This window comes from Callionymus lyra, chromosome 8, assembly GCF_982586985.1.
Source record: "Callionymus lyra chromosome 8, fCalLyr1.hap1.1, whole genome shotgun sequence".
Taxonomy (NCBI): Eukaryota; Metazoa; Chordata; class Actinopteri; order Syngnathiformes; family Callionymidae; genus Callionymus; species Callionymus lyra.
Window position 1 is genome coordinate 9,369,991 of NC_141825.1, and position 25,971 is coordinate 9,395,961.

Consider the following 25,971-nt stretch of genomic DNA (forward strand, 5'->3'; position numbering starts at 1 on the left):
ATGACGGTAACTCGTACCGTAATACCCATATTACGCAAAACATGTCCCCGTTTAAGTCAATTTGCCGGCGGATTTAAAACTCCACCCTGTAGGTACAAAACGCTTGGATAAAATAAATTATTTTAATGCTTTAATATATTTATATACACGCCGCGAATTAGCTGTGGTTTATTTAGCTGCGCGAGTAGTAGAAGGCTTACGGTCATCTCGACAGGGGGTTGTCCTTTTCCTGTAAAGCAGAAGCGTTTTTATGCATGAAGATGTGAAGAGGAAAACATTTGTTTCGCAGACACGATCTTGGCAGCAGTGCTGTCGGATATATTTAGCCTTTTTCCCTCTTGCTTTTTGACTCTAGTGACGTAGTTTTATATTGTTTGAGTCACTCGTTCTTCAGAAGAAATGCACTGATACATCTGAGAATGATCAGTGGTATGTCAGGAGTTTGTTTGGAATGTTTTTTTATTTTTGTTGTAATGTGTTTTTTTGTTTGTTTTAATTCCAGATATCGTCATCGTGCACCATCCTGTTTCTGTGTGTGTGCCGGTGAACCACCAGGTGACCCTGGGTGTCCGTGCTGAGAGCACCAGTGACCTCCACTACCAGTGGTTCACGGATGATGAAAGTGAGGTACGAAACCCCCTTTTTCTCTCTCTCCTCCATCCACATTCTAAAGATAAAAAAAACAATAAAAAAAAGAAGACAACAACATGCCTTTGCAGTAAACATTTAAAGGAATTTAATTATTTTACTCTTTTAAATAAAAAGATCATGTACAAATATGTAGTTTTCAACACATTTTTAAGGGTACTCTGATGATATATTCAATTTATCAAGTGTTTAACACTTCACAGATTAAAGCCAAAAAACTTCACATAGTTGTAGGGAACCCAGGCATGTGCTACTTATGGAGTCACACATCCACTCACCACAGACACCCACGCACAGACAGAGCAATTTTAGAATAAGGGGGATGTGAAACAGAGGAAGTGATATGGCAGGAACGCCCACACTTTTTGAAGAGGTCCAAGGCCCGTGCGCAGGGTTGCACCGGTCCGAAGGGGTGTTAGACCACACAGCAGTCAAAAACCCGGCATGGGCGTTCACACGTGAGAAAACACCAGAGGGAAAATATTAAAATGGCAACAGTTACTTTGAACTTGGAAATATGACAATGATCAACTTAAAACTAGTTGAATGACTCGTATACCGTGACTTGAAGTGTTTTTTTTAATTGTTATTTTCACTGTAAAGGTTCTTGGGGATGGTGTGAACATTCTACATATTGGTTGATTTGGGGGGGAGGGGGGGGGGGACGAATAAAGGTACAAAAACAAAGTTAAAGTTATTTTATTTACAAAGCCACCATAACACGTATCATATTTCATTATCCACAATCTGATTCATGGGTATCTATCCTTCATTCATTGCGACGTTTAGCAAGTGCTCATTGGAAATGTAGTCTCCCGTCGGGCTAAAAACTACCTTTGTACTTTATTCCTCTGGCGTCGCTCGACCTTAAAATCGCATAGAGCTGCTTTAACTAAAATATCTCAATGCCCTCATGAAGACGGAGCTAATACTGTACGCTACAAAATAATAATACACATAATATACTGTTATTATTGTTGTGAAATATTAAGTGAAGATGTACAGCTTGTGAGCTAATTTGAAGATTACATGATCATCTCCCTTTATAAATTAGGTTCAAATTATTAGTTTTAATTAACGCTCATTATAAGTAAGTAAGTAAGTAATTTTTATTTATATAGCGCTTTTCCAGACCAGGGTCACAAAGCGCTTAAACAATCAAAACAATATTCAATAAAGTATATACTTTAAAATCAAGATAAAACTGATAACACAACAGGAGTTCCAGAAAATCAAGGAAAAGCCTGAACAAATAAAAACGTACAACACAAACTAAATAAACTCTCATGGTCAAAAGACAAACTATCTAGAAACATGTGATGATGATTTTATATTGTTAAAATGAAAGGAACATGAATATATGTATTTTTCAGGTACTGGGTGAAACCAAAGCAGACTTGACCATCAGGGCCAAAAAGACTCAGCACTTTGTCTGCCGACTGAACAATCGTTCTGGCACCTGCGTGTTCAGCGACTGGGTGAAAGTGAAGGTGCATAACATCGACGGGCCAGGTGAGTCTCTCTCTCGACTCGCTCCCGAAGAGTGACATTTCTCGTTTATCGACTCATCTGTTCTCGTCGTAGGTGTGCCCGCGCAGTGGCAGGGTGATCCTCACATCGTCGCCAACCCCAAATCGGTCAAAGTTAAACCCGCCGCCAGCGTCACCCTGTCTTGCGTCGCCTGCGGCAAACCGGCGCCTCAGTATCAGTGGTACAGAAATGGGTTACCGCTTATCGATGAGACCAGCGATACGCTCCAGGTAAGAAAGGGTTAAACGTGGTCAAGTTAAACGGTGTTGATGATGATCTTTGGTGTAGATCCACTGTGCCAGGGAGGAGCATAAGGGATCCTATCTGTGCTCGGTGTCTAACGTCCTGAAGGAGAGCTGGAGCATGGCAGCGGAAGTTGACGTCGGTCAGTGAAAAGAAAGATTCCTTTTCTTTTCCATCATCTCTCTGCTTCTGATTAGAAGTTGTGATTAAGACTCAAGTTAGCCAATTTCTTTTTTTTTTTTTTTTTTTTTTCCATGGTGTAGAAGGTACTTTCCCATTTTGGCAGAGTTAGAGGAAGTAGCTCGACTCCTTACACGGAGCCCAGACAAACAGGAAAGTGATGTAAAGTGAAACTAGTTCTTTAGAGCCCGCTGTTGTTTTGCCACAGCTTTTCCATTTTGCTTTTCTCATTGATGTGTAATATAACAACTTACCAGTCGTTTTTTTTTTGCCCCTGCAGTCCTTAATGATCCTCCCCCTCCTGCGGCTCCCTCTGGTAATGAAACTCATCTATTTTTAAAAACCTAAAATAACTTCCTCTCGTGTCTGTATTTACGTTTCTCGTTTAAATTGTTTCAGCCAGCGATAAGGTCGCTCTGCTCATCGGCAACCTCAACTACAGGCACCACCCGTCCCTGATGGCGCCGGTGATGGACGTCCACGAGCTGGCCAACCTGCTGCAGCAGCTGGGCTTCAGGGTGGTGTCCCTGCTGGACCTGACCCGGCAGGAGATGCAGGCCGCCGTCGACAAGTTCATCCAGCTCCTGGACAGAGGAGTCTATGGTGAGTGGAGTCATATCCTCAACATTTTTTGTGATTCAATTATTGTTGATTCGCTGGTTCCCTCTTGTATAGTTTTATTTCATCTGTAAAGCGAGATAACATTTGTCATAACTTCACCTACGTCTCATTGCAGACGCTCGTCTATCTGCTGTTGACTACTCATGCGTTATATTGACTTATTTTTAAATGCTCGTGACTACGTGGGTGGATTTCTTTTTATAAACATCCTCTTTCAGTTTGTGTTATTTCATTCACTTGAGGAAAACCTTCATGAATCGAAACTTTATTCAAATAATGTTTTGTTGTCATTCCTAGGTTTCCACATCTTCTTACATTTTAATTCCTCTCCTTATCTTTTTTTGTTTCTGATAGTTTCTGGATGATTGTGGACATAATACTTTTTTCTTTTAAGTATATGGTTATGGTTCTGCTTTTGAATTTTGTACACTGGAAAAAGAGGCCAGTCCAAAAGCAAGTAAAAGAGATGTGAACGCAAGCTAGTTTTGGCTAATATTAATTAATTACATCTTCCTACAGAACCAGTGAATATTCAAGATACTCATTTGTTACCAGGCAACACAGATAGAATACAAAAAAATGTATATAATTTGTGTTTAATTTAGAATCTGAATTAAGTAAAAACAAGTAAATTTAAGAAAATGACATAAAATTAAATTGATAATATAAATAAATACAATTAAAACAGAAACTATTATAGAAGTATTTAATATGAAATAATAAAATGTGATATTTTTTGGTAGAAGAGGTGATGAATTTAACTGCATTTACAGCTCATTGGTTATTACTTTCATTAAGGTTTTTTTTAAAGGTGGTATTTTCTCTGAAGTAACATTAACTTGTGGATTTTGAAAACTCGCTTCAATCAGTAAACTAGTGAAAATGACAGTAACACAAACTCTATATGATTTATTTTTACTGTTTTTATCAAAAAAAAAGTATGTGGACCCCTGCTTTAGGCAATTATCTGTTATATTATATATTTAATTTTGATTCGATTTAAACTCGTAATTAGAAAAGGAAACATTATCAGGTTTGACAGTTAAACACAGTTTAACAGAACCCATCTCCCTCCATCCACCAATAATAAATGAATAAAACAATTTACTGAAATGAGAAAAAAAACTCACCCACCCCCAGAAATTAACCAAGATCATTTGGATTTAAATAGAAAATATATTGGCGCGCCTTCATATAAGCATTGAATACATCTTTTCCACCCACTAGCATTAGCATCTGTGCCTCATAAAAAGGTCCTGGAAGGCCTAATTTGTCCTCCAGACCTTGAGATGGACACATTTTTAACCAGTTTTCAAATCGTTTTGAGTCTCAATTCTGTTCCCTCCAGGCTTGTTCTACTACGCCGGACACGGGTACGAGTGCGCCGGCAGGAACTACCTGGTCGCCGTCGACGATCCTCAACCTCACGAGTGTGAGAACTGCGTGTGCGTGCAACGGGTCATGTTCGACATGCAGCAGAAGGAGACGGCTCTGAACGTGGTTCTTCTGGACACGTGCAGGAAATGGTACATTTTTTTACAAAAAACTACGAAGAATATTGCGGTTTTGTACATGAACATATGTCTCCTATCTCTTGTGATCAAGGTACAATCAAAGGGGGGCGCTGTCAGCCATCAGACCACAGAGACCAAAGGGAAACACAGTCTATGGTTTTGCAACGTATGTACAAACTATTGAAAGCTAAAAACTGATTTCTATCTCTAATATCCAACCAATAAAACTTGTGTTTCTCTCGCTAACGCAGGTGTGAAGACGCCGAGGCGTTCGAGGTGCAGGACGGGAGGAAGAGCACAGGAATCTTCACCAAATACTTGAACAAACACATCTTGAAGGTCGACAAAGTCACGCACGTCCTAGAGAAGGTGTCGGAAGGTGAGAAAAGATCTGCTCAAGAAATATATATTTCTTCTCAATCACAAGACGAGCGATTCTGTGGAAACGAAGTTGTCGCATGAAATCTGATGCAAGACTTGTACATGTCTGACGTAAGAGTATCTTCCATCTGATCTGATTTAGTAATCAATGTCAAGTTATGGATCAATTTACCTTCGTCCCCTCTTGGTTATTTTAGTCTTAATTATTCCTATTTTTTTTAAATACTTTTCTTGAAGTAAAACCGTGACTGATGTCTGACTAAATGACTAAATGCCAGGAAGAATTGTAGCAAATTTTAGATTAATTTCTGGTCAAATAATTACTTGAAAGTTCACTAGCATGTGACCTCATTCCCTGGAAATACACTGGGCTGGCCTGGGAACAGAGAGAAACTTGAGAGCGCCTCGGGTTGGAAGACAGCTGCTCTTCTACGACTCCTCCTGCCTCTGGACGGGTTCGCTCACAAGTCCGAGTCATGTGGTCCGGACTCCCCGCTGGTCGCTCTGTTTGTGTGTTACTTAAGGTTCTTTTAGAAGGCTTTTATTTAATCTTGCACTCTTTAAAAATGGAAAATAAGTTCACCATCATGGCTTGAAATGTTTTTGTATAGTCAAGATAGTTGGCTACATAGTATGTTGTAGATATATCATTCATTTTTCTCTGATTTATTTTTTGACTTATAGTGAAAAATGATGTCAATGAGTCGTCACAAATTGGTATTTCTAGTATATAATTACTAAATTCTAACATTTAGCAGCCCTTGAAGGACATATATGCGTAATGAGAACATTGAATGTTTGGATTTCATATTTCAAATGTTGAAATTATGGGGGTTTTTGGGGGGAAAATGTTGGTATAGTAGTGACAATATTTTCATATCGTATTTAAAATGCTATGAATAAAAAAAAAATAGAATTTAGAAAAAGTATTTTTGTATTATTGGAATCATAATATCGAACTATATGTAAAAAAAAGAAAGAATTCATATTGAAATGTTTTGTTTGTTTGTTTATTCATTAAAAAGACAAACAAATTCAATGTTTCAATATAAAAAATATTGAATTAAATTAATTTTAACTTTCAATATAGAAACTATTGAATATAATTATTAAAAAAAAACAATGACAAGCTTACACTTAACTTAACTTAACACTTTTATTAAAATATTCGACATTTGTCAATCAATCAATTCAATATTTTCATGGTACCGATATACTTTCATAGCCTTAAATTACATTTCAGGCTGACAATAAAAATCACAAGAAGAGAAAAAGAAGAGAGTATTTTTTTTAAGAGGTTTACAGTTAAAAGATGAACATTTCATTATTTATTTTGTTTTAATTGGAGCTTTAGACCATAGTTGAAAAATGAGCTTAAACATGAATGATGGAAAAATGGAGGAGATAAAAATGCTTTGATGGTGAATTAAAATTTTTTAGGATTTTGTTCTTTAAGTAAGTAAGTAAGTAATTTATATTTATTGAGCGCTTTTCTAGATCAGCTTTTTTAGTGGTTTAGAATCAATATTTCCCCTTGGGTAACGCAACAACAGGGATCTGGTTTGTGCAACTTCCCTACGCTTTCCCCCTTGAATCCATCTTAAACAAACCCGCTTCCTTAAAAGTTTATAATAAGATGCAAGTTCACTTTTTCAAAACTCCATGACTCGCTATTGCCACACACTGGCAGCCCCATATTGTTTCCAAAGCTGCAGAACTTTTTTTTATGATTCACTGAAAAAGAAATCTGCTTTGCCCTTTAAAAAAAATACTTTTTTGTACTTCTTTTTCCTAACAGATTTGGGCCGAGACCGGTTGATCACTGATAAACAGGCGGTGGAGATCAAGCACACGTTGAAGGAGCCTCGGTCTCTGAGCGATCCGGTTCGGACCCGAGGCTTCACGCGAGAGCTTCGGCTGAGAGAAGCCTGCTGGAGACAAGCAAACGGTGGGTGCTGGGTTTTTTCAGGACCAGTCGGTGTCAAATTCCTGCACAAACATGTGTCATAAATTGAGTTAGGGGAAAAGACTTAGAAATTATATCTGTTTGATTTCCATTAAGGTCAAATTGACAAACCCAGTTTGAGTGTTTGAGGATGAGATAATATCTTTGGAATTTCTTATTAGTTCCATTAAAACCCACGTGGAAGTTTCTCGTAAATCATCAAGCGTGTGAAAAAAACAAACTAAAAACTGATTCATGTTGTTGATGATTTAGAGGGATTTAAAAGTCTGTTCCTCAACCTGAACATCTTTCATTAAAAGTTGTCCATATTGTGTTCCAGAGCTCCCGGAGAAGAAGCTGCTGATGTTTGCCTGTGGAGCTGAAGTGGAAATCAGCTTCTCTGCCCTGTTTTCGAACGTCCTGGTGGTGTTTGCCAAAGTCAAGTCGAGCGGACTCCGAGCACGAGATTGCACCATCACCATGAGCGGCGAGCCTGTAAGTGCTTCCGTGTGTGTGTGAGGAAAACCAACAAACACTTGCAACCGTTTTTCATCTAAACCATTCATGTCAAACGTGGCCGTACGACCTTCGACATGTGACACCAGTGTGACCCTTTCATCACCCGCACATGTGGTTTATTTATCTGCATCGACACTTTTCATCACACGCGTTGGACGACATTAGTCACATGTCTTTTGGAGCGACTGTCCATATTTGGACCTACGGCTTAAAAACACACTATGACAGGAAACAGGAAAGACCTTATTTGTCATTTGACGCTAGATGCGTGCGCTTGGAGGGAGTTTACTGCCATCTGCTGGTAGAAATTGTGAAGCGTTACTATTTTGCTTATGTAATTTAAAGAAAATATGAGAATAGTAGGGGAGAATTAACGACATTAACGGCATGAATTAATATCATAAGTCATAATCCGTTTCTTTTGATCTTTAACTTCCATGTTTCTCTTCCATATTTGTATTTTTGTGTGTTCCCCTTTTTTTTTTAATTTAATGGGTAAAAATGAGAGATAAGTCCCACCCTAGATTATTTATATAGGTTTTATTTTCAAAATGCAAGCTCAAAGATCTTTATACAGACGTTTTATTTTTAATTTCTAATTATTTATACAAAAGAAAACAACGATATTCAGCAGTGCTACTGGAATACTTTGAAGCAAATGTCGCAATGCAGCAGAATAAAAATGACTAGAACTTCATCTGTTCACAACATCACAATCACTTTAAGAAGACAGTATTTTATATTTTTTATCAACATCAATCTTGTGTTTCATGACAATAAATTAAATGGGAAAAAAAGGCGTTTTTTTGTGCAATTTTAAGTGAAATCTAAAAATAGATTAATACGATTTATGAAATCTCGTCAGAAATCTCTATAGTTTTTAATCTCTTGACATAACTCATTTTTATTATTCTTTCATCAGAAAATGGCAGACATATTCTCCGGTGCTGTAGGATTCGAGGAGATGGATTCCCTAATGAGTGACAGGTCTTGCACCTCAGGTGGCACTCTACGGCTGTGTGGACTTCAGAAACTTAAGGTATGCAATCGACTGTTTAATAATAAATCTGTGTAGGAACCTGTGAAACTAAAATTTCCATTGATCAATTCTTTCAGCAATCCCTGGTCATCAAAGTGGATCTTCACTTCACGTACGCCGAGAGTCTCCTGGCCCTCACAGAGAGCCAGAGGGTCACCATAGGAAAACCTCTGGTGGCATCATGCGACCTACTCAACTCCAAGCCCGGAGCGACGGTCGGCAAACGGCGAGACAAGGCGGCTCAGGCCCAGAGCATGGACAAGATCGCGAGCGGGAAAGGCCGACAGAAGCATCGTAACACGGCGGGACCCTTCACCAGGAAAGCTGAGGCCAAAGTTGGAGTCATGAGATGGAATCAACCAGAGGAGAACGATGAGAACGAACTGTGTGCTTTCAACGGTTGTCATTAGACGACCCTAGACTTTATCTTCTGTATATATATATATATAGATATATATTTGTGGTGTTTCCTACATGCTGGAGAAAAGCTTAGACCTATAGAGAGCTGGGAGCCACTGCCTGGGTATCATCACTATCTTCTTCTTTTGTCTGGCAGCAGTCACGCTACAAAAACATCTTCTGACATCAAGTAATTTATTAAACATGTGTCCATGTAAATATGCCTTCCACGTGTGATGTGATACTAAGATTGTTTCCATGATTTATTTTGTAAATAAACAACAAAATGTTGCTATTGATTTCACAAGAAATAAAACATTTATATAAATGAGTACAGTTTGTGAACTATTTCTTAAACATTTATTTTCTTTTCTTCGCTTTTTACGATTAATCGTTAATCGATTAACCCTAACCGTAAACCATCGTGTTTGTTATTTTAATCGTTTGGTTTTTTTTGAAAACCCACAACCATCAAGTGAAGCTAAACAAACACCCAGCTGGTAAAAAGAAAAGAAGAAAGTATTTTATAAATTGTGTTTGATTAAAAAACTACAACTTTAATATGATTTTAAGTAATTACGAAACATGTGAGTTAAATATAGAAACAAGAAGATGGACCTCATACTTCCGCACAACACTTTCAAGCATATATCAATAAAAAAAAACGCATATGGCGTAACATTTCATTTACTCAGACTGTTTTTAGATTTATTTTCGAAATAAGTTTAGAAGACTAACGTAATAGTCTTCTGACGCTTAGTATTTATAGCCATTGGTGCCGCCGTGACGCTCAGTCCACGTTAGCTCGCCGTGATCGTATAGTGGTTAGTACTCTGCGTTGTGGCCGCAGCAACCCCGGTTCGAATCCGGGTCACGGCAACGTGAACCAGTCTTTTCTATATTTACACTCTTTTTTTACAAACTTTTTATTTATTTATTTCTGACTATACCGAACGTTTGTAAAACACAGACTCTATCATTAAGCTAGAAACGTCTTATATGTAAAAATATTTAAAAAAAGTAATGTACGATAACGAAGTTTGACCTGCAGATGGCGCCACAGCTCGATTTATTGTTACGTCGTTAAAAATCAGTTTTTCCAATCCCGTCAAAACATTTTAACGTTAGCATTTTTCAACATCTACCTTTAATTATTAAATACAACGTAAATAAATGATGAATTTTACAATATAAACTGTTAATTTGCTTATATCTAAAAACGTGCATTTTTTCATTTACACTTCATCGTGTTCATCTTATATATATTCTAATTTACAAAATTATAAAACTACCAGAAAAATATTTTTAAAAATATGAAGATACACCAATTTTTTTTTTTACAGTATCATATATATTCTTAATGTATAGAAACACAAAATTAAAAACGTATTTAAGAGTTACTGATATATTCTATTTTTACATTACATAGAATACATTACATAATACACTTGTTATGGACCAAGTATTAGGTTAGGTTAGGTAGAACTTTTTTGATCCCTCAGGAGGTCTTCTTCGGGAAATTGTTTTTTTTCCAATTAGACACAGCAATACAGCAATTATTCATAAAAATAGAAATAAGAACAAGAACAAAGAGAAATGAAGAGAAAGATACAATCTAAGTATAGTTTATAACTTAATTGATCTCTCAAATCAAATCAATGTTTAAATTTAAAATCCCGATATCACATCTGCATCTGGGAGAGAATCTAGATCAAATGACATAAATTGAACCCACGACCTCTCAAAAAACCCCACATTAAACAAATAAAAGGATGCTCTACTCCGAGTCTCTTGTGTTTGACTCAGCTACCCATCTTTTGACAATGATATACAGTTGAAAAAAAAATCCAATTCATCATCATTGATCAATTATAATTATAATGTGTTTGACTTAAATTAATCTGTCAGGCTCAACAAAAAACAATTTTGATCTTTTTCCAAAACCCGTTGGTTCAACGTGACGTCAGTCCCGCTCAAGCCCCGCCCCCAGCAGAAGTGGCAGCACTGAAGGCTGAGAGATAATCCGACACCAGACCAGCAGAACTGAGCTGCTCCGGATCTGGATGCGGGCATCCTTTATTGGACTCTTCCCCCGTCACTGCTGCTGCTGGACTCCACGGGACCACCATGACGAGTGAATCCGTGACTCGCGCTCGGCTCTCGGACCCGGGGATCTGGTCCATGTGACGCTCGTTGACTTGTATTGTTCTGGTCCTGGTTCTGGTTGTGCGAGAAGATGTTGAGCCGATTCAAGAGTGGCAGCATCAGGAATCTAGAGCGGGAATATAGCTGCACCGTGAGGCTCCTGGACGACACGGAATACACGTGCACCATCCAGGTGAGTCCACCTGTTTTGTCTAACCTGCTGCCCCCCCCCCCCCCGGACTCGTGGTCTGGACCAGGACACGTTTATTATAGTGTCTGTCCGAGCATGAACAACGTTCGACTGACCATCTAGGATCCGAACTGTTCTCACATCAATAATGCAGATGCACCTGATCCCCCGTTTCATACCTGGACAGGTGAGAGTCAGGGCAACCAATAAATGCAGATCAATGCAATAATCAGACTTAACAAACATTACCTTTACAGAAACAATCCAAAATATATCCAAATCGATTGATTACTTTCCAAAAATCACCTTTGTTTTTATTTTATTTTCCTCCTTTATTTTTCCAGTATAATGATTTATTTCACCTCAATTTCATTAAACAAAACGTTTTGTCATTCATTTATATATTCTATTAGTACTTCTATAGCTTCGTATTGTTGAATTATATATTTTGAATTTTTCTATCTCAGTAGTTTCTTGCTTCTTGAACGGAAAACTTATGATAAATAGCCTCAAATTAGATAATATTTTGTATTTATGGACCAGATAGTAGTTATTTGTCCTTCTGCGATGACGGTGCATCGTGAAGTTCTTGTATGTGTGTACAAAAGAAGAACGTCACATCCTCTGGTCTCTGTATCGACAATTTTATGAAGTGAATTTTGCCTTGAAATATCCATTTTGCTTTAATATGTATGAGACTGTGAGGTCCTGTGTGTGTATTGTTTGTGCTTTGAGGCCAATATGTGTCTAGGAATTTAATTACTTTTGGACCAATACACAATACACGATCCAATTAAAAAAAATCATTTGATTCTCGTCAGAAACCTGCATTGCCAAGTCAAAAAAAAACTCTTAGTAATTACAGATAAATAATTTAAATATAATTCATTCTGTTAAATACAATTGTTTTATTACACAAAAGACCTGATTGTTTCCACACTGTTTTTTGCACTAAGCAGAGGTGAGACTTTAACAAGGTTTTGCAAGACTTTACACGATTAACACTTTTTTTTAGTTACACTTATAAACCTTTACACTATTGACAAATACGATCTTGACTTCCTCCCTATGCAATTTTTGAGATCGGATACCCAACTTTTTGGGGGGTGTCTTGACTCACACGTCCATGACTATATGTAACACTAGCTGTAATGAATGAGCTCCAACTGTCTGAGCCGGATTGAGCTTTAAACTGCGACGAGGATCAGTTTTATATCGGAAATATGTTGGTTCTATAGGTCAGGGTGGAGGTCTTGACAAAAATGCAACTTTTAATCCAATACAATAACAGGTGAGACACTTGTTCAGAGGCGTCTTGTCTCATTAAAGCATCTTCGTTTCAAAAGATTCTCTCCGTTATAAATAGTTCTGAAGGAAAAAAAATCCAAATAATCCCAGCACCACGTGTCGTGAGTAAAGCGTGCTCTCGACACATCAAATGCATGAATGAAACTTTAATAGGACACGTCACATTCCTCCACCTTTGATTTCCAGTGGTTATCAAAGCTCCAGTTTCCTCCCGGGAGACGGGTTCCGTAATGGATACAGGTACGGTGTGTGTGTGTGTGTGAGGAAACCGTTGGTTTGGTGAGGCTGCGATGGAGATGAGCCAGATGGAAGTGAAGCCAGCAGGTGTGCGGGAGAGTCGTGTGGTTTGGGTGTGTGTGTGTGTGTGTGTGTGTGTGTGTGTGTGTGTGTGTGTGTGTGTGTGACGTCAGCGTTGATGGAGGGAGAACAGAGGAGGAGGAGAAAAGCTCTGGGTGGACTGATAAAAACGTCTGTCTGACATGAACTTGCTCGGCTGGTTAATCTGCGATCTCATATGTGTGTGTTTTGTCGTTTTTTTTTTTTTTTTCATACATCTCTGCCTCCGTACTTCCTCCTTCCAGGCCACTGGTCACCGTCATCCATCTCACTACACCAGGACACCTCTGCTCAGTAAGGGGGCAAAAGTGGGTCATGTGTTTCCAATCCATCTCTTCCCCTTCACCTCACGACCAGTGAGATTATTGTCCTTTTACACCAGCGCGTGTTCAAGCAAACCTATGGAAATGTTGGAACGCAGACTAAGCCTCAATAAAAACAATAAAGACATCAACTGGTTTTGGCATTCATTTTCCAAATCGTGAAAACCCAGATATAGAGACTAATCTATTGCCGTCAATTATACTATACTGGGTGGAAAAAAAATATCCAAAAACCTAAAACAAATAAGAAAAAAAGGTACTTGGTGTTTTTGAATAATCTTGACAAATAAAAACATCTAATGTCATCAATCGTTGTGTCAACATTCAAAAGACGGTTGTCGCAGACGTCGTTTTTATGCCGTATAAACCATTAAAAAGACGACTGCCTGAAGCTTTTCCATGTCGTAAAACTGTGGCAATGGTTCCAAGCATGAAATATTCAGACTAGGACACAAATGTTGACCGTCATTCTGGATGAGTCCGCTCAACAAACAGGATCTACACCCGACTCCTTTGATCAAGTTTTTCGGTCGCTTGACCGTATAATAATCGGTATTTTTGTAGCTTGAAATAAATGTGAATCTTCCATTGTTTCATCGTTACTTGTCGTCTTTTTTTCTGCTCGTTTTGTTAATTGTTAAAATAAATGGATATATGTGAGGACTAAGCTAATGCGACACATCTAACCTAAACATTTACACTTATACATCTCGTATAATCACATAGTCCATCAAAAATGGACCGTTTGTAGGAAGATTTGAATCATCACTAAAGCCTGTTTCCTTTAGTGGGACAATGCTGTGAAAAATCGTTCAAATATTTCCACACATAGTCCGACAAAAACATAAATTCAATTTTTTTGTTATTACAAAATCTTGTGATGAAACATTTGAAAGACATGGATAGATAGACTTTATTAATCCCTCTGGAGATCTCTTACGGGAAATTGGTTTTCCAGTTAACAGCAGATGATAGTATCATAAGCACAAGAACAAGGTGCAATTAAAAAGAACAAAGTGCAAGGGATGACAAAGTGCAAATATAAAAACATAGAATAAAGGAAATAACGCAAAGAAAAAGATGCAAAGATAAACATAGAAAAACATCATATTTTCACTCAAATATTTTCAAACTCAAAAGTCTAATGGGCTCAGTGTTCTGTAAACAAGGTTACAAAATTAGAAAATGTTGTAAAAGGCGTTTTTATATCAAGAAACAACTGAAATTCTGTGAGTTTTCGTCGATCAAGTGTACCACTTTAATTATGACATTAGAAAATATTAAACATTGACTCTGTCCAATCAATGTTTTCTTGAATTCCTAATAAATACAGGTATTTCGTGAACACGTTATACACATGTTATATCATCTACACTGATCGGGCGACTGTGTATGACTGGACCCCGTCTCTCCCTGGGTAGCCATAATCTCTTTGTTGCAGAAGGATTGGTGTCCTAGATAGGTGGCCAGTGCGGCCAATGGGAAATCTCAGGGTTTTTTTCCATTTGCATAACCTCGTGTAAGTTGCTCAGGCTGTAGGCGTTTCATAATAATCTTCACAATATTGTGAATTCCGGGATCGGAAGTCGCAGATTTTGTTCACAACGTTGGCTAATCCCTGTCAGCAGGAGAGATCATTTAGTCTTTTTTTGGAATAAATCATTAAGTATATTCAAATTTTAAAGCGTTGCACGGCGACTTAGATGAATTATGAATCTCTAGTGTTGAAGGAGGGTAAAAAAATGGGCTGCTGTTATTATGGGCTGCCGGCTCTTGCTCTGCTGCAGGTTGATGTGTGAAATCCTCTTCTAGCCCTCCGGCTTCTCCCGCCGTCTGATTTTAATGCCGAGCAGCATGATGTCAGACGGAGCCAGCAGTCCCACACTTTTGTCACGTCTTGACACGAGAGGAGGCAGTTTTTTTTCCACACGCTGGTCAACTTTGCCATTTGAAGGGTCTCCCTCAGAGCCGGGTCCACGGATCGGCCTCTCAGAGTCGGATGCCAATTTCTTTTTTTTCTTTTTTCTGGATTCACTCTTAGAAGTGTCTCTGTTGCGGTTGAAAGGTTTCTCTTTGTGGGTTCGTGAGTGGGCAGAGACCACGCAAAGACGGGCGAAACAACGTTGCGTATCCTTGAAAGCGTGGATGGTGCATAGAGACCTTGTTCTTTTCTGATGAGCGAGACGCTTTAGCGGCGTCTCATATGACGCATTGTTTTGTGCTTGTGAATAATTACGTCGACATTATCTCATTGACTCAGAGATGTGTAATTAATCAGAGCAGAGGCTTAATCCACTATTTCCGAATCCTCCTCTTACCGCTCACTTTCGTGGAGGTTTTTATTTTCATTATTGAATGGTGCAGACTGAATGCTGAGGCAGGACACATTTCCCTGCTGTGAAGTGGCTTTCTACTTAAAAAAAAAAGAAAAAAAAAGGAGCTCAAGGATCTCAGCTGTTGCTACGGTGACTCCACAGTAACATCGCTCTTCAGTCAGAATTCCTAAAAAAAAAACCTCTCGCTCCATTCAGAGTAATTTACTCCCAGAATGCCATTGGTCGGGCAAAGATGGTGAGCGAGTTTAACGCTCCGCCTCGTCGGCGAAGCTCTCGACAACAAACACTTCAGTGCGAGCAATCCTGAGCCACGATTGTTTGACCTTTGGACTGAATGGAATGGAATTTCCACTGTCCACGGGTGGACGCGTTCTACGTCTGAGATCGTTTGGATGAAAATGTGGTAGAAACACTCAAAACCATTTCATATTTCTAAAGAAACACTTTTACCAACAACTACTTGACATAATTGACATGATGACTCCTGCCGAGAGACAATATATTTCCCCTAATAGAGCTTCCTACAGTCTCGGCTCTCATGGAATCCCAGAGATTTAATCAGAACCACTAAATCGTCTTGTTTTCAACAACGTGCACAGATGAGTCGATAGTTTATGACAGGGGTGGGCGATTATAATTCTTCGAGGGCCACATTAAATTCTGTGAATGTTTTTAGGGGCCGTCAAGCTAAAAGAAAGACGAAAAAATCCCCCCAAAAAAAGGACATTCATCATTAGGCCGTGACTTTTATTAAGCTAAATAAGATGCATTTTCATTCTTGTATATATACATTTTTTTTTTTAAAACATTTCTTCAACTAACTTAAAAAAATGTTTTGAGGGATTAATATATACTAGAAAAACTACACACAAAAGGAGGGAAAAAGTAAATAAGTGTGAAAATGTAAATGAATAATAAATACAAAATACACCCTTTAATGCATTAGAACCATTTATACATGATCATACTTTGACATTACGAGGGCCGCGTAAATAAAGTCAAAGGGCCGGTTTATGACGACGACGTATCTAACGCTTTGTTGTTGTCAACCAATCGTGGTTCTTTTAGTAATGTCTGATCTGTGGTAAGATAGCGCCTTTTTGAAAAACGGCAGGCTTGTGGGGGTGTTCCAGTCCAAGACACACATCTGCTCACAATTATCGGCACTGATGTGGGAGGACAGGTCAATGACAGCCAATGGATGGGAAAGAAAAATGGACGGTCTGAAGGCACGAGGGGTTTTGAAAACGGTTTTCGGTTGGATGGCGCCTGCGGGTCTAAACAGGCAGGAGATGCCTTCAAAAGATGCTTGTGAGAACCTTGGAGTACAGGACGGTGCCCAGGACTGTCTTCTTCCTGAATGGATTGTCAAATACGAAGACTGTCATAAGTATACGTGTGTCCATGTTGGGGGTCGACTGTGTCATAATGTTATTTTAAATGATTGTGATTAAAAAAATTAAATAAAACGTCATAAATAAACAATGATATTTCCACATAGAAATAAATAATCTAGGTCTAGAACAAACAATTTTCTTTTTAAAGTAAGCATTTATGACCTGCAAAACTATTTTCCTACCTTTGGCTTTAATCCTGATTAATGATATCTTTTATTATGATCCAGATCTTATTTCACATAAAAATCACAGCGTACGTAAAGTAAAAGATGTACTCAATTTGAGAAAATTGAAAATTAAGTGTAAACATTTTTTTTTACCTGTCATTAAAATATTTTGAAATTATTATTTATTATTATATAATTATAGGTTTGCTATTTAACTTTAATCATAATTGCTGGAATATGAAATTTGTTACAGGTTGTTGATATGAGCTGGGACGGATATGTAAGTACATATCCGTCCGTACATATACAGGTATATCAAGTACACTACTCATGAGATGGACAAAAATTGTGTTTTTTTATTTTATTTTTATTGAGAATTATATTTTTAAAGATGTAATAAATAGGGTCGAAATTTGCCCCGAACACAAAAAAACAAAACAACATCTTTAGGGAATTATGTTAGATGCTAATTCTGTTCGACAAAAGGAAATGTGCTAAAATTGACTAGAAAGTATTGTTGTACCCTCTATAAAAATGCTCTTCAAAAAACATTTTTGACCTGCTAATAAAAATTAACTGAACACGAGTTTTATCTCATGCTTAAGTCGAACGGGACCATTTTCCATCCTTCTAAAATGCTAACAATTTTGTGTTGGATGTAGTACTCCCTCTTACTTGCTCACTCAATTCATTAACCTAAATATCTCCCAATAATGCCACTTAAACTATCAAGAAATCTATATTTTTAGAGATAAAAAACAACGACAAATCTCTGGAATGACAATTTTTGTTTGACTTCTACTCTAGGTTAATAAAAAATGTGTCAAAAGCATGTGTCAGAGAATGTTTAAGAGCTCAAAAACAGCTGTCGGGATTGTTGAAAGGTTTTTATATGAATGACTGAGATGCTTAAATGTGAGCCGGCTCTAAATGTTTCATGATATGAAAAACCTCAGGAGGTAGTCATTTGTGTCTGCCAGCATCCGTGAGCAGCCGCGCCGTGATTGGCTGAAGTTCCGTGGCACATGATGGGTTGTGATTAAAGCTTACGTCACTGTAGGGCATATCCGAAATGCAGGTCATGCTAATGGTGCACTTCGACTGCATATATTTGAATTGCATTTTAGTTGTGATCAGACAACGAGTGTCTGCTTTTTCCTTTTGTTCTTCCCGTCTGCTCACACTACTGAAATATTTAGCAAAGCTTTCGGAGTTATTCCAGAACTCGTATAGACTCTTAAAAGGCAGCCGATGAATATGTAGTCTGACGGTGCAGTGTTGAAACCCGAGAACATAATATTCAGCCGCACACAAATATATATCAACTGTTTAATGATATTTGATGTGCTAATGCAGCTGCGGTGGAAAATGTTTCCACTGGTCTGAGATGGACTTTATCAAATTACAAATGATCACCAGAAAGGAGGAGAAGAAAACTGATGCTTGTATGATTCAATATCACATAGGCTATCAACTGTTGAGGCAAAACATAAAAACATTTCTATAAATTCTTATCAGTGTTGAGTGACTGTGATGGATAAGAGCCGTTAGCTTTTACAGCTATCTTCGTCTTTTCTCGCATCCACCGCTTATCATGAGCAGATTTTCATTCCACCTCTTAATCAAAATGGCTCAAGATTAGTATGCAAGTAAGTAATGGTTATTTCTAAAGCGCCTTTCTAGTACAGGGTCACAAAGCGCTTTTACAATAAAAAAAAAATACACAGTTAAAATATATACTTTAAAAGATCAAGACACATAAGACAAACACAGAAGTCCCAAAAAAATCATGGAATGAAAAAGTTCCAGGGTTGTGTCAGTACTTATGTGACTTAGGCCAGTCTGTCAAACTAAGCCTGAGAAGCCTGGGTGTTGTATTTGACAAATACATATCTCTAGTTCAACACTGCAGAAAACTGACTAGGAATCGTTTCCTTCAACTGAGAAAAATCTCTAAATTTAGAAAATAGATGGCACAACACGATCTGGAGTTTATAATCCATGTGATTGTGTCTTCTCGTCTGGACTATAGTAACAGATTGTTTTCATAACTTAACAAGAAGGATCTGTCTCGCCTGCAGTTAATACAAAACTCTGCAGCAAGAATTCTGTGCTGCTCTAGTAGAAGAACTCACATTTCTCCGATCCTTAAAACTCTTCACTGGCTGCCAGTTTCTTTGAGGATCCATTTTAAAATTCTAGTTCTTACTTTCAGATCTATTCATGGTGAGTCCTTCCATTACTGATCTGATCCAGCCTTACACCCCAACTCTGAGGTCTGTGGATCAGAATCTACTGATGGTTCCTGAACACGCTTCTGGTCCAGAGGAACCTGATAATGTGTGTACAGTTCCTCCTCACTGGACTGTTTAACATCGGTTTTATTTTCAAGAAAACAAACCACCTGTTGTGAAGGCACGTTGGCTGTAATATAGCCCTCACGGCACACTTCAGTGACTTCCAAAAGATCCGAGTTGTGAACCGAACAAAGACCTGAGGATATTCGAAACGGAAAACTAAGGCTATGGCTTCGTTTCAAAAAAGATTATTTAATTTATGAGCTATTTCTTCTGTATTCTTATTGGGTATTTTGGATCACAAACAGACCTCCACCTTAACCGTTTTCTTCTGCGAGCTTGTACCACTAACTTGTACCAGCTTCTCAACAGCATTCAGCTGGGCTTAGGGTTATACACTGATGCACTTGACATGGTCTTTTAAACAAAGACTGGATCCCCAAGAAATGTGAAGGACTGTGAAGTTAAAGAAAAAACAAAAATGACTGCAGTAACATCCTGGATACTGCGACTCTGTCTCTTTACAAATTGACTTATAAATGTTTTTATAATTCAAGAAAAATACGATTATATTGTACAGTGTTAAGGAGTTTAATCTGATTTTTAGGAAAGTTTTGAAGGATTTCTTTATACACTTGTATGGCTGCTAGCATTAAACTCAGTTTAAAACTAGCCTAAAAAATGAAAAACATGACTTAAAAGCATACAATAGCGAACAATAAAAAGTAAATAAACTTTTTTGTTGGTATTGTTTTAGGGTTGCTAGGTTTGATTGAGCATTTCTGAATTATTTTGCGGATAGGCTCTCAGACGAAAACGGCAAAATTAAATTGCAGAACGGACAAGCATACAGTGCGAGAAAGATTGTTTTTTTTTACCATAACGCGGAATCGGCAGAAGCCCTGTGCTGGTTTGATACTTATTTATTTTGTTTACAGCCTTATTTTCTAAGGTAAACTTGACCAAACAAGCATATTGACTTGTCATGAGTAACATGTTAATGCTACATTAGAGATATTATTGTCCTTTTATCTTCATAAAGCATTATTCTATGCACAGAATAGATGGACTTTTGTTGACAGATTCAGCATTGGTTAGCGTCCATTTTTTTCAGCAGAAGCTTTTATTTTGATGATAAATGGAAAATAGCACCCTCAAATAATGACTCTTGTTTAGGACTGTCTAGGGGTCATCAAGACAATATTTATTTTCAGTGTTTTAAGTTCAAACTAATAGTACTAAAACCTGTGTGTTTCTTAGAAAAATGAGGTAGCATTTATCCTCGTAGCAATTTTAGTTTTGCAACATTTTCTCTTGATGCCTCCCGACTGTCTCCGTGTGTCTCTTTGTGTTTGCGTTCTGGAAGCCGAGCGAGGAAAGCGTTCTGTCAGTGTGTCAGCAGCAGCCTGCCGAGCCCATCCATTGTGCGTCTGGGACGTATTGTGTGACAAGAGCGTGTGGAAGGAGGCCTGAGGTTACACTCCACCTGCGAGCGTGAATATTTACTCACCTAAAGCCAGCAATATGTCTTTGTTGTGGCGGTTGCAGCTGATGAGAGAGCGCGTGGGGAGTGTTGCTTATGACCTGCTACCACAACGAGGATCACAATGAAGGGGATCGCCTACAGCTATTGCGAGTCGAGCAGATTGCACAGCTCGCTGCTGATATTTATACACTTTAGTGTCCTCGTGAACGAATCTAACGGGATGCTGGAAGAACTGGTCCTCGTCATCTATCTCGGCAGAGATATTGTGTTTGAAGAAGTGCTGCACTCTGGAGTTCTTTAGTAAAACCATCTAGCTATGATCTTAACAACCTAGTTTACTACATCATTTCGTCCACGAGACCCCAAACTACTACTACTACTACATAGTGTTTTCATAGTAGAAATAGTGAGAGACTCTTCAAAAACAGGGAAGATAAAAGCAACAGCTGACACAACATAATGCTTTATCTTTTTTTATAAACAATAAAAAAAATACCTGCTGTACAATATTTGGTAATGGCATATCAAAGATTTTACCACACTGCAGTTACACTTTTCTGACCTGAGGGGTCGCCAGAAACCACTTTTTCAAACTCTCGCATTTTAGCTTTAATGGTGAAATGAACTAGAATAAATGATTCAACACATTTTCCAACTTTTCCAAAGAGTACAAAATGATGTTAATAGTTTCACATTTAAATTCACAAATCATGCCAATTTTTGCTATGCTAAGCCCCTCGCAAAACAACCGACTAAAATTTATTAAATTAAAGATTAAGAAGATACGAATGCTCCTTATGTGGATCAAAAACAGGCTTTTAGAGTTTAAAATTCTCTCACATTTTACATGTAGATGAAGTATCGCTTTGATGGTCAATCGTTTACAAGTCGTCCCTAAATGCAACACACTAGTTTCACTGTTAAAAAAGATACCAAAAAAGAAACTAATCAAATTCATATTTGTTAGGTTTCAATTTTTATTTCGTGCTGACACAGTAACACAAAGCAGATATAAAGACGATAGACATTACTTTAAACAAAACCTTTTTCTTATCATTATAATATGGAAGATGATTCCTCTGAAATATTTACTCCTTGATAAAATGTAAAAAAAAAAAACAAGTTTATTTTTTTGGGCAAGTTACTTGAAAATATAAATGACTTTAAATCTGGTATATCATCTTGTCATCTTGTTCTTCCTCTTTATGTTCTTCTTACTTTATTTTTTATGTATTATTTTTTATTGTTTATGAAAAATTGCTGGCTATTGGTAAAAAACAATTTCCCAAAGGAGACCTCCTGAGGGATCAATAAAGTTTTACCTTACCTTACCTTACCTTACCTTATTTTGATATATATATATATCATTATATCAGAATACATGCAGATAGAGCTAAAGTCAAGAATGTGGGGCTGAAAAGAGAAGGTTGTATCTTATGTATAATTCTTCATTTAATGAGTTACAAGTGATATTTTCTGGATTAGACACCAAGGAAAAGAGACATCAGTGCGTTGGATATTTAATTTCTGTCAATTTATTTTTAATTTGCCTTTTAACAGGGGCTGCGATTGCTCTCTTCCTCTCCACCCTCTTGCGCTCGGCGGGTCATCTTTTTTTCGACCGTGTCATCAAGATTGTGGTTCTGCCTCGCTGCAGGATGTTTGGAGCTAATGATTATCATTACCTCCTCCATCTTCTACCCCACAGTCAGCTGTCCTTATATGTCCCCTCAAAACATTTGCCTTCACAGAGGGAAGTTCCCATGTTTGCTCTCTGTTCCCGGATGAATTCTAGTGAGCTCGCTCTGCTGGACTTCATGCCTAAAGAGGAACCAAATTACATTCTCCATCTCACCTTCTAGCCGGGAGGTCCAAAATGACGTCATCTCCTTTTTCTGAGCGGGATTTTGTAGACAAACTACTCCATCTTTTCTGCTAAGGACCCTGCGAAATGCTTGAGTCATTGGAAAACATCGAAAGTAGAACAGAAAAAAGTGACTCCATATTTTAAATTATATGCAAGTTTGAAGGCCTATTGTGACTTTTTAGAACACACTATTTTTAGTCCATTTTAGACTTTTACTAGTTGTAATTTAACACTTCAGTGTGACAATTTAGACTCAAGTTTTCACTACTGTTTTTTTACACTATAAATGTGACATTTTACATTTAAGACACAGTAAAATAGACATGTGAATAATAAAAGTGTTTCCTTGTGCTTTATTGATGTATTGAAATATCCAAAAAACTGCATTATAAAGCAAAATTCTTAGCCATATTTGAGAGTTTTTGGAGATATCAGGTGGTTCCATGGACAGTTAATGATGTTAAATCTGAGCTTTTAGTTTGAGTTAAAAGAAACAGCTTTTTGGAAAGCAATACCGCAATAAAAAATATATTTTAGAGGTAGGTGACAACTGTTTTAGAAACATCTTGTTGTACCTGTCGTCATTAACTCTCACTTAAAACCTAATTTAAAAAAAATGAATATAAAGTAATACAAAAAGTAATTAAAAAGTCTAATTGTGAAGTGGTGGTCTACTCTGTACACATGTACTTTATAAATATATTTGAGTAGATAAACAACTGGGCAAACATCTTGATGTTCCTTCTTTTTTCTCTTGGAAAGATGATCTTAAGTTATTAGATCTGGCGAACAACCCTGGCTCGCTGCCTTAGAGTGATCGACGTATAACATTTCCAATAATGAGCCAACAGTTTGCTTTGTTCAGCGTTTAGCGTTGAGCTCGGCCCGACCACGACTCGGGCATGAATAAAACAGGAGGGAACATCATGACGAGGGGGTTGACAAGTTCAGACACAAACCAACTGATGCATAAAAGCGACACTTTTCGAGTAATTTTAGTACACAATAAAGGTTTCATTTTCAAGCTTTTGCCCATGAAAGTTTAATGAGACAAATAGATTCACTCTGTTCCTGTATTTCCAGCTATGATCAAAGTGGTAACCCGCTGTCATTTATTTTGTCTCTCTATCAATATGAGAATTAATTTCCAACCTGCAAACATATTTGTAAAAAATATCTATTTTAGTCACCTTTATTTTCTTTAATTCAAGGTATTTTATATTTTCTTTTCGTTATTGTGTTTAGTCTTTACAATCTCAGTTGAAGCAGCTACAATTGTATTCTATTTTAATACAATAAAAGACACATTTCCCAGTTACTATTCATCTAATGCCTTACATAACCAAATCAATATGGAGTTTGTAAACGTGAATCGACTCAAACTTACCAAAGTAAACCCTGGAAAAACCTTGAAAAAAATGTTTTTCATTAAAAAACATTTCAAAGAATGGACATAAATCATATATTTATTTGAGTATGTTCTCATCTGGTGCTTGTCTTCGATGCCAGACTGCTGAGAAGATGCATTGCGTGTGATTGTATGGCCACGATCTTACACAAAATGCTCAAAAACCCTCAATGAACACACAATCTGTAACGTGTTTTCCCACCAACGGAAGCCAGTGTGTCTCCTCCTGGTCCCTGTGTGGTGTATTACAGCGACTGCTATTCACGCATGCAATCAGTCTCCTTCCTTTTTTGTGTGTGTGTCAGCGTTGCAGTCAGAAGAGATAAGTGTCTGTGAAGGGGGGAAAGAGATGAACACACACTGCACACAAAGAGTGCCGGAATCACAAATCAGGCTGCTAACGGCAGCTGTCCTGAAGCTTTGCTTTGGATTCAACACTTGTGCGTCCTGATACCAACACGGTGGCAGGAAGACGATTGTTAGGGATGGACGTGTACATATCTGACGTACAGGGAAGAATCACAAATATAAAAGAACAACATATCAGGAGAAAGGTTTGCAATCACACACATTATGGTCCTATATATGTGTATAAACGCACAATAGGCGAAGAAGAAAGCGCCGCAGCTTACTATTGAAAGAAACTTAAGCCAAACACAGATCTCACCACCAGCATTTTCTTGAGAAACTATTTTCTGATCCCTCTTTCTTTTGGGTTACAAGTAAACACTGACGAACGTATATAACCTCCTTCAGGAAGGTAGTTAGCCTGCCGTGAGATGGTAACAACCAGAACAATGATTACACACCCGTGATGGTGGTTCTCTCGGTCGTGTTGACAGAGTGTGTTCAATATAAAGACCCTTAGTTTTTTTCTGGAGATCATTCATCTTGTTTACTTTAACCTCGACCACTCTGCTGTGATTGGTCGAACGATGAGGTTTGTCATCGATTGTCGTCAATCCCAACCGCCCCCCTGGTGGTGCTCCGGGCCAGAAGTCTCCATCTCCAAAGGGACTTGTTGTACAAACAAAGTGGACATGATTACAGTACGACTGGAGGAGTGAAGCCCATTATTAATTAATAATAAACTGGGCTCTCGTAACCCCTCGTTTGCCGAGATTGCAGACGGGGAGAACTTTATAAAGTAATCAGTTTAAAACATCTTCATGATGAAGGGATTTACTGCATCTCTGGGAGGAAGACTTCATCATTTCACCTCACCCTCTCACGCCCGTCACACCTATTCACACAGATTATCCTACTCCGGTATCGATCGTAAGGTCTTGTCATACATCACCCTGTAGAGCATCCTCTCGGGACATTTTCGCTGATTGGTTTTCATAGTTGGTTCAACGATCAGAGCGACTAACGCGCCCTCATAATCCATCCTAATCAGGTCGTTTGGAAACATTCATTAGTGGAAAAGATTTATATTCTCCTGGAACGATGTGTTAATCTGACTGGGATACACTCGCGTCTGTCCCAGATCGGTGTGTTTTGTGCTCTGTTAAGTTTTGTAGGTGGAACAGGAGTCTATTCCCACGTGGAACACAAGGGGATCTCATTAGACATGGGGAATTAGTTGGAGGAAGAAAGTGGGTTTTCAGGCCAACGACACTCAACAGCTCTCTTTATGTCTTTATTCCCGACGAGGAGCGAGCGGATGGCGTGTTCTGAACCATCAGCATT

General features: G+C 38.0%; 2 protein-coding genes and 1 non-coding gene across 4 annotated transcripts in view; all 3 read left to right on the top strand.

Moving 5' to 3' along the window:
* The first annotated feature begins 243 nt into the window (after window positions 1-243).
* On the top strand, window positions 244-9,350 carry malt3 (MALT paracaspase 3). Its single transcript, XM_087797933.1, has 14 exons — window positions 244-429; window positions 503-627; window positions 2,022-2,160; window positions 2,233-2,408; window positions 2,467-2,563; window positions 2,882-2,917; window positions 3,001-3,204; window positions 4,571-4,748; window positions 4,828-4,902; window positions 4,988-5,115; window positions 6,916-7,065; window positions 7,403-7,557; window positions 8,504-8,620; window positions 8,698-9,350. The coding sequence occupies exons 1-14, from the start codon at window positions 420-422 to the stop codon at window positions 9,028-9,030; spliced, it is 1,923 nt and encodes a 640-aa protein (XP_087654059.1). The 5' UTR covers window positions 244-419; the 3' UTR covers window positions 9,031-9,350.
* A 476-nt stretch (window positions 9,351-9,826) lies between these two features.
* Window positions 9,827-9,898, top strand: trnah-gug (transfer RNA histidin (anticodon GUG)). Its single transcript has one exon. It is a non-coding gene; the product is annotated as a tRNA-His (tRNA).
* Window positions 9,899-11,062: 1,164 nt separating this feature from the next.
* The window catches only part of frmd5a (FERM domain containing 5a), a 61,165-nt gene continuing 46,256 nt past the window's right edge, over window positions 11,063-25,971 (top strand). For both annotated transcript variants that reach the window (XM_087797663.1, XM_087797664.1), the window contains exon 1: window positions 11,063-11,357. In XM_087797663.1, the coding sequence (XP_087653789.1) occupies window positions 11,256-11,357 (102 nt within the window). In that variant the 5' untranslated portion in view covers window positions 11,063-11,255. The remainder of the gene's footprint in view (window positions 11,358-25,971) is intronic.

Coding starts and splice junctions, on each gene's coding strand:
- malt3 (XM_087797933.1), top strand. Junction 2,564..2,881: donor GGCAGCGGAAGTTGACGTCG/GTCAGTGAAAAG, acceptor TTGCCCCTGCAG/TCCTTAATGATCCTCCCCCT. Junction 4,903..4,987: donor ACAGTCTATGGTTTTGCAAC/GTATGTACAAAC, acceptor TCGCTAACGCAG/GTGTGAAGACGCCGAGGCGT.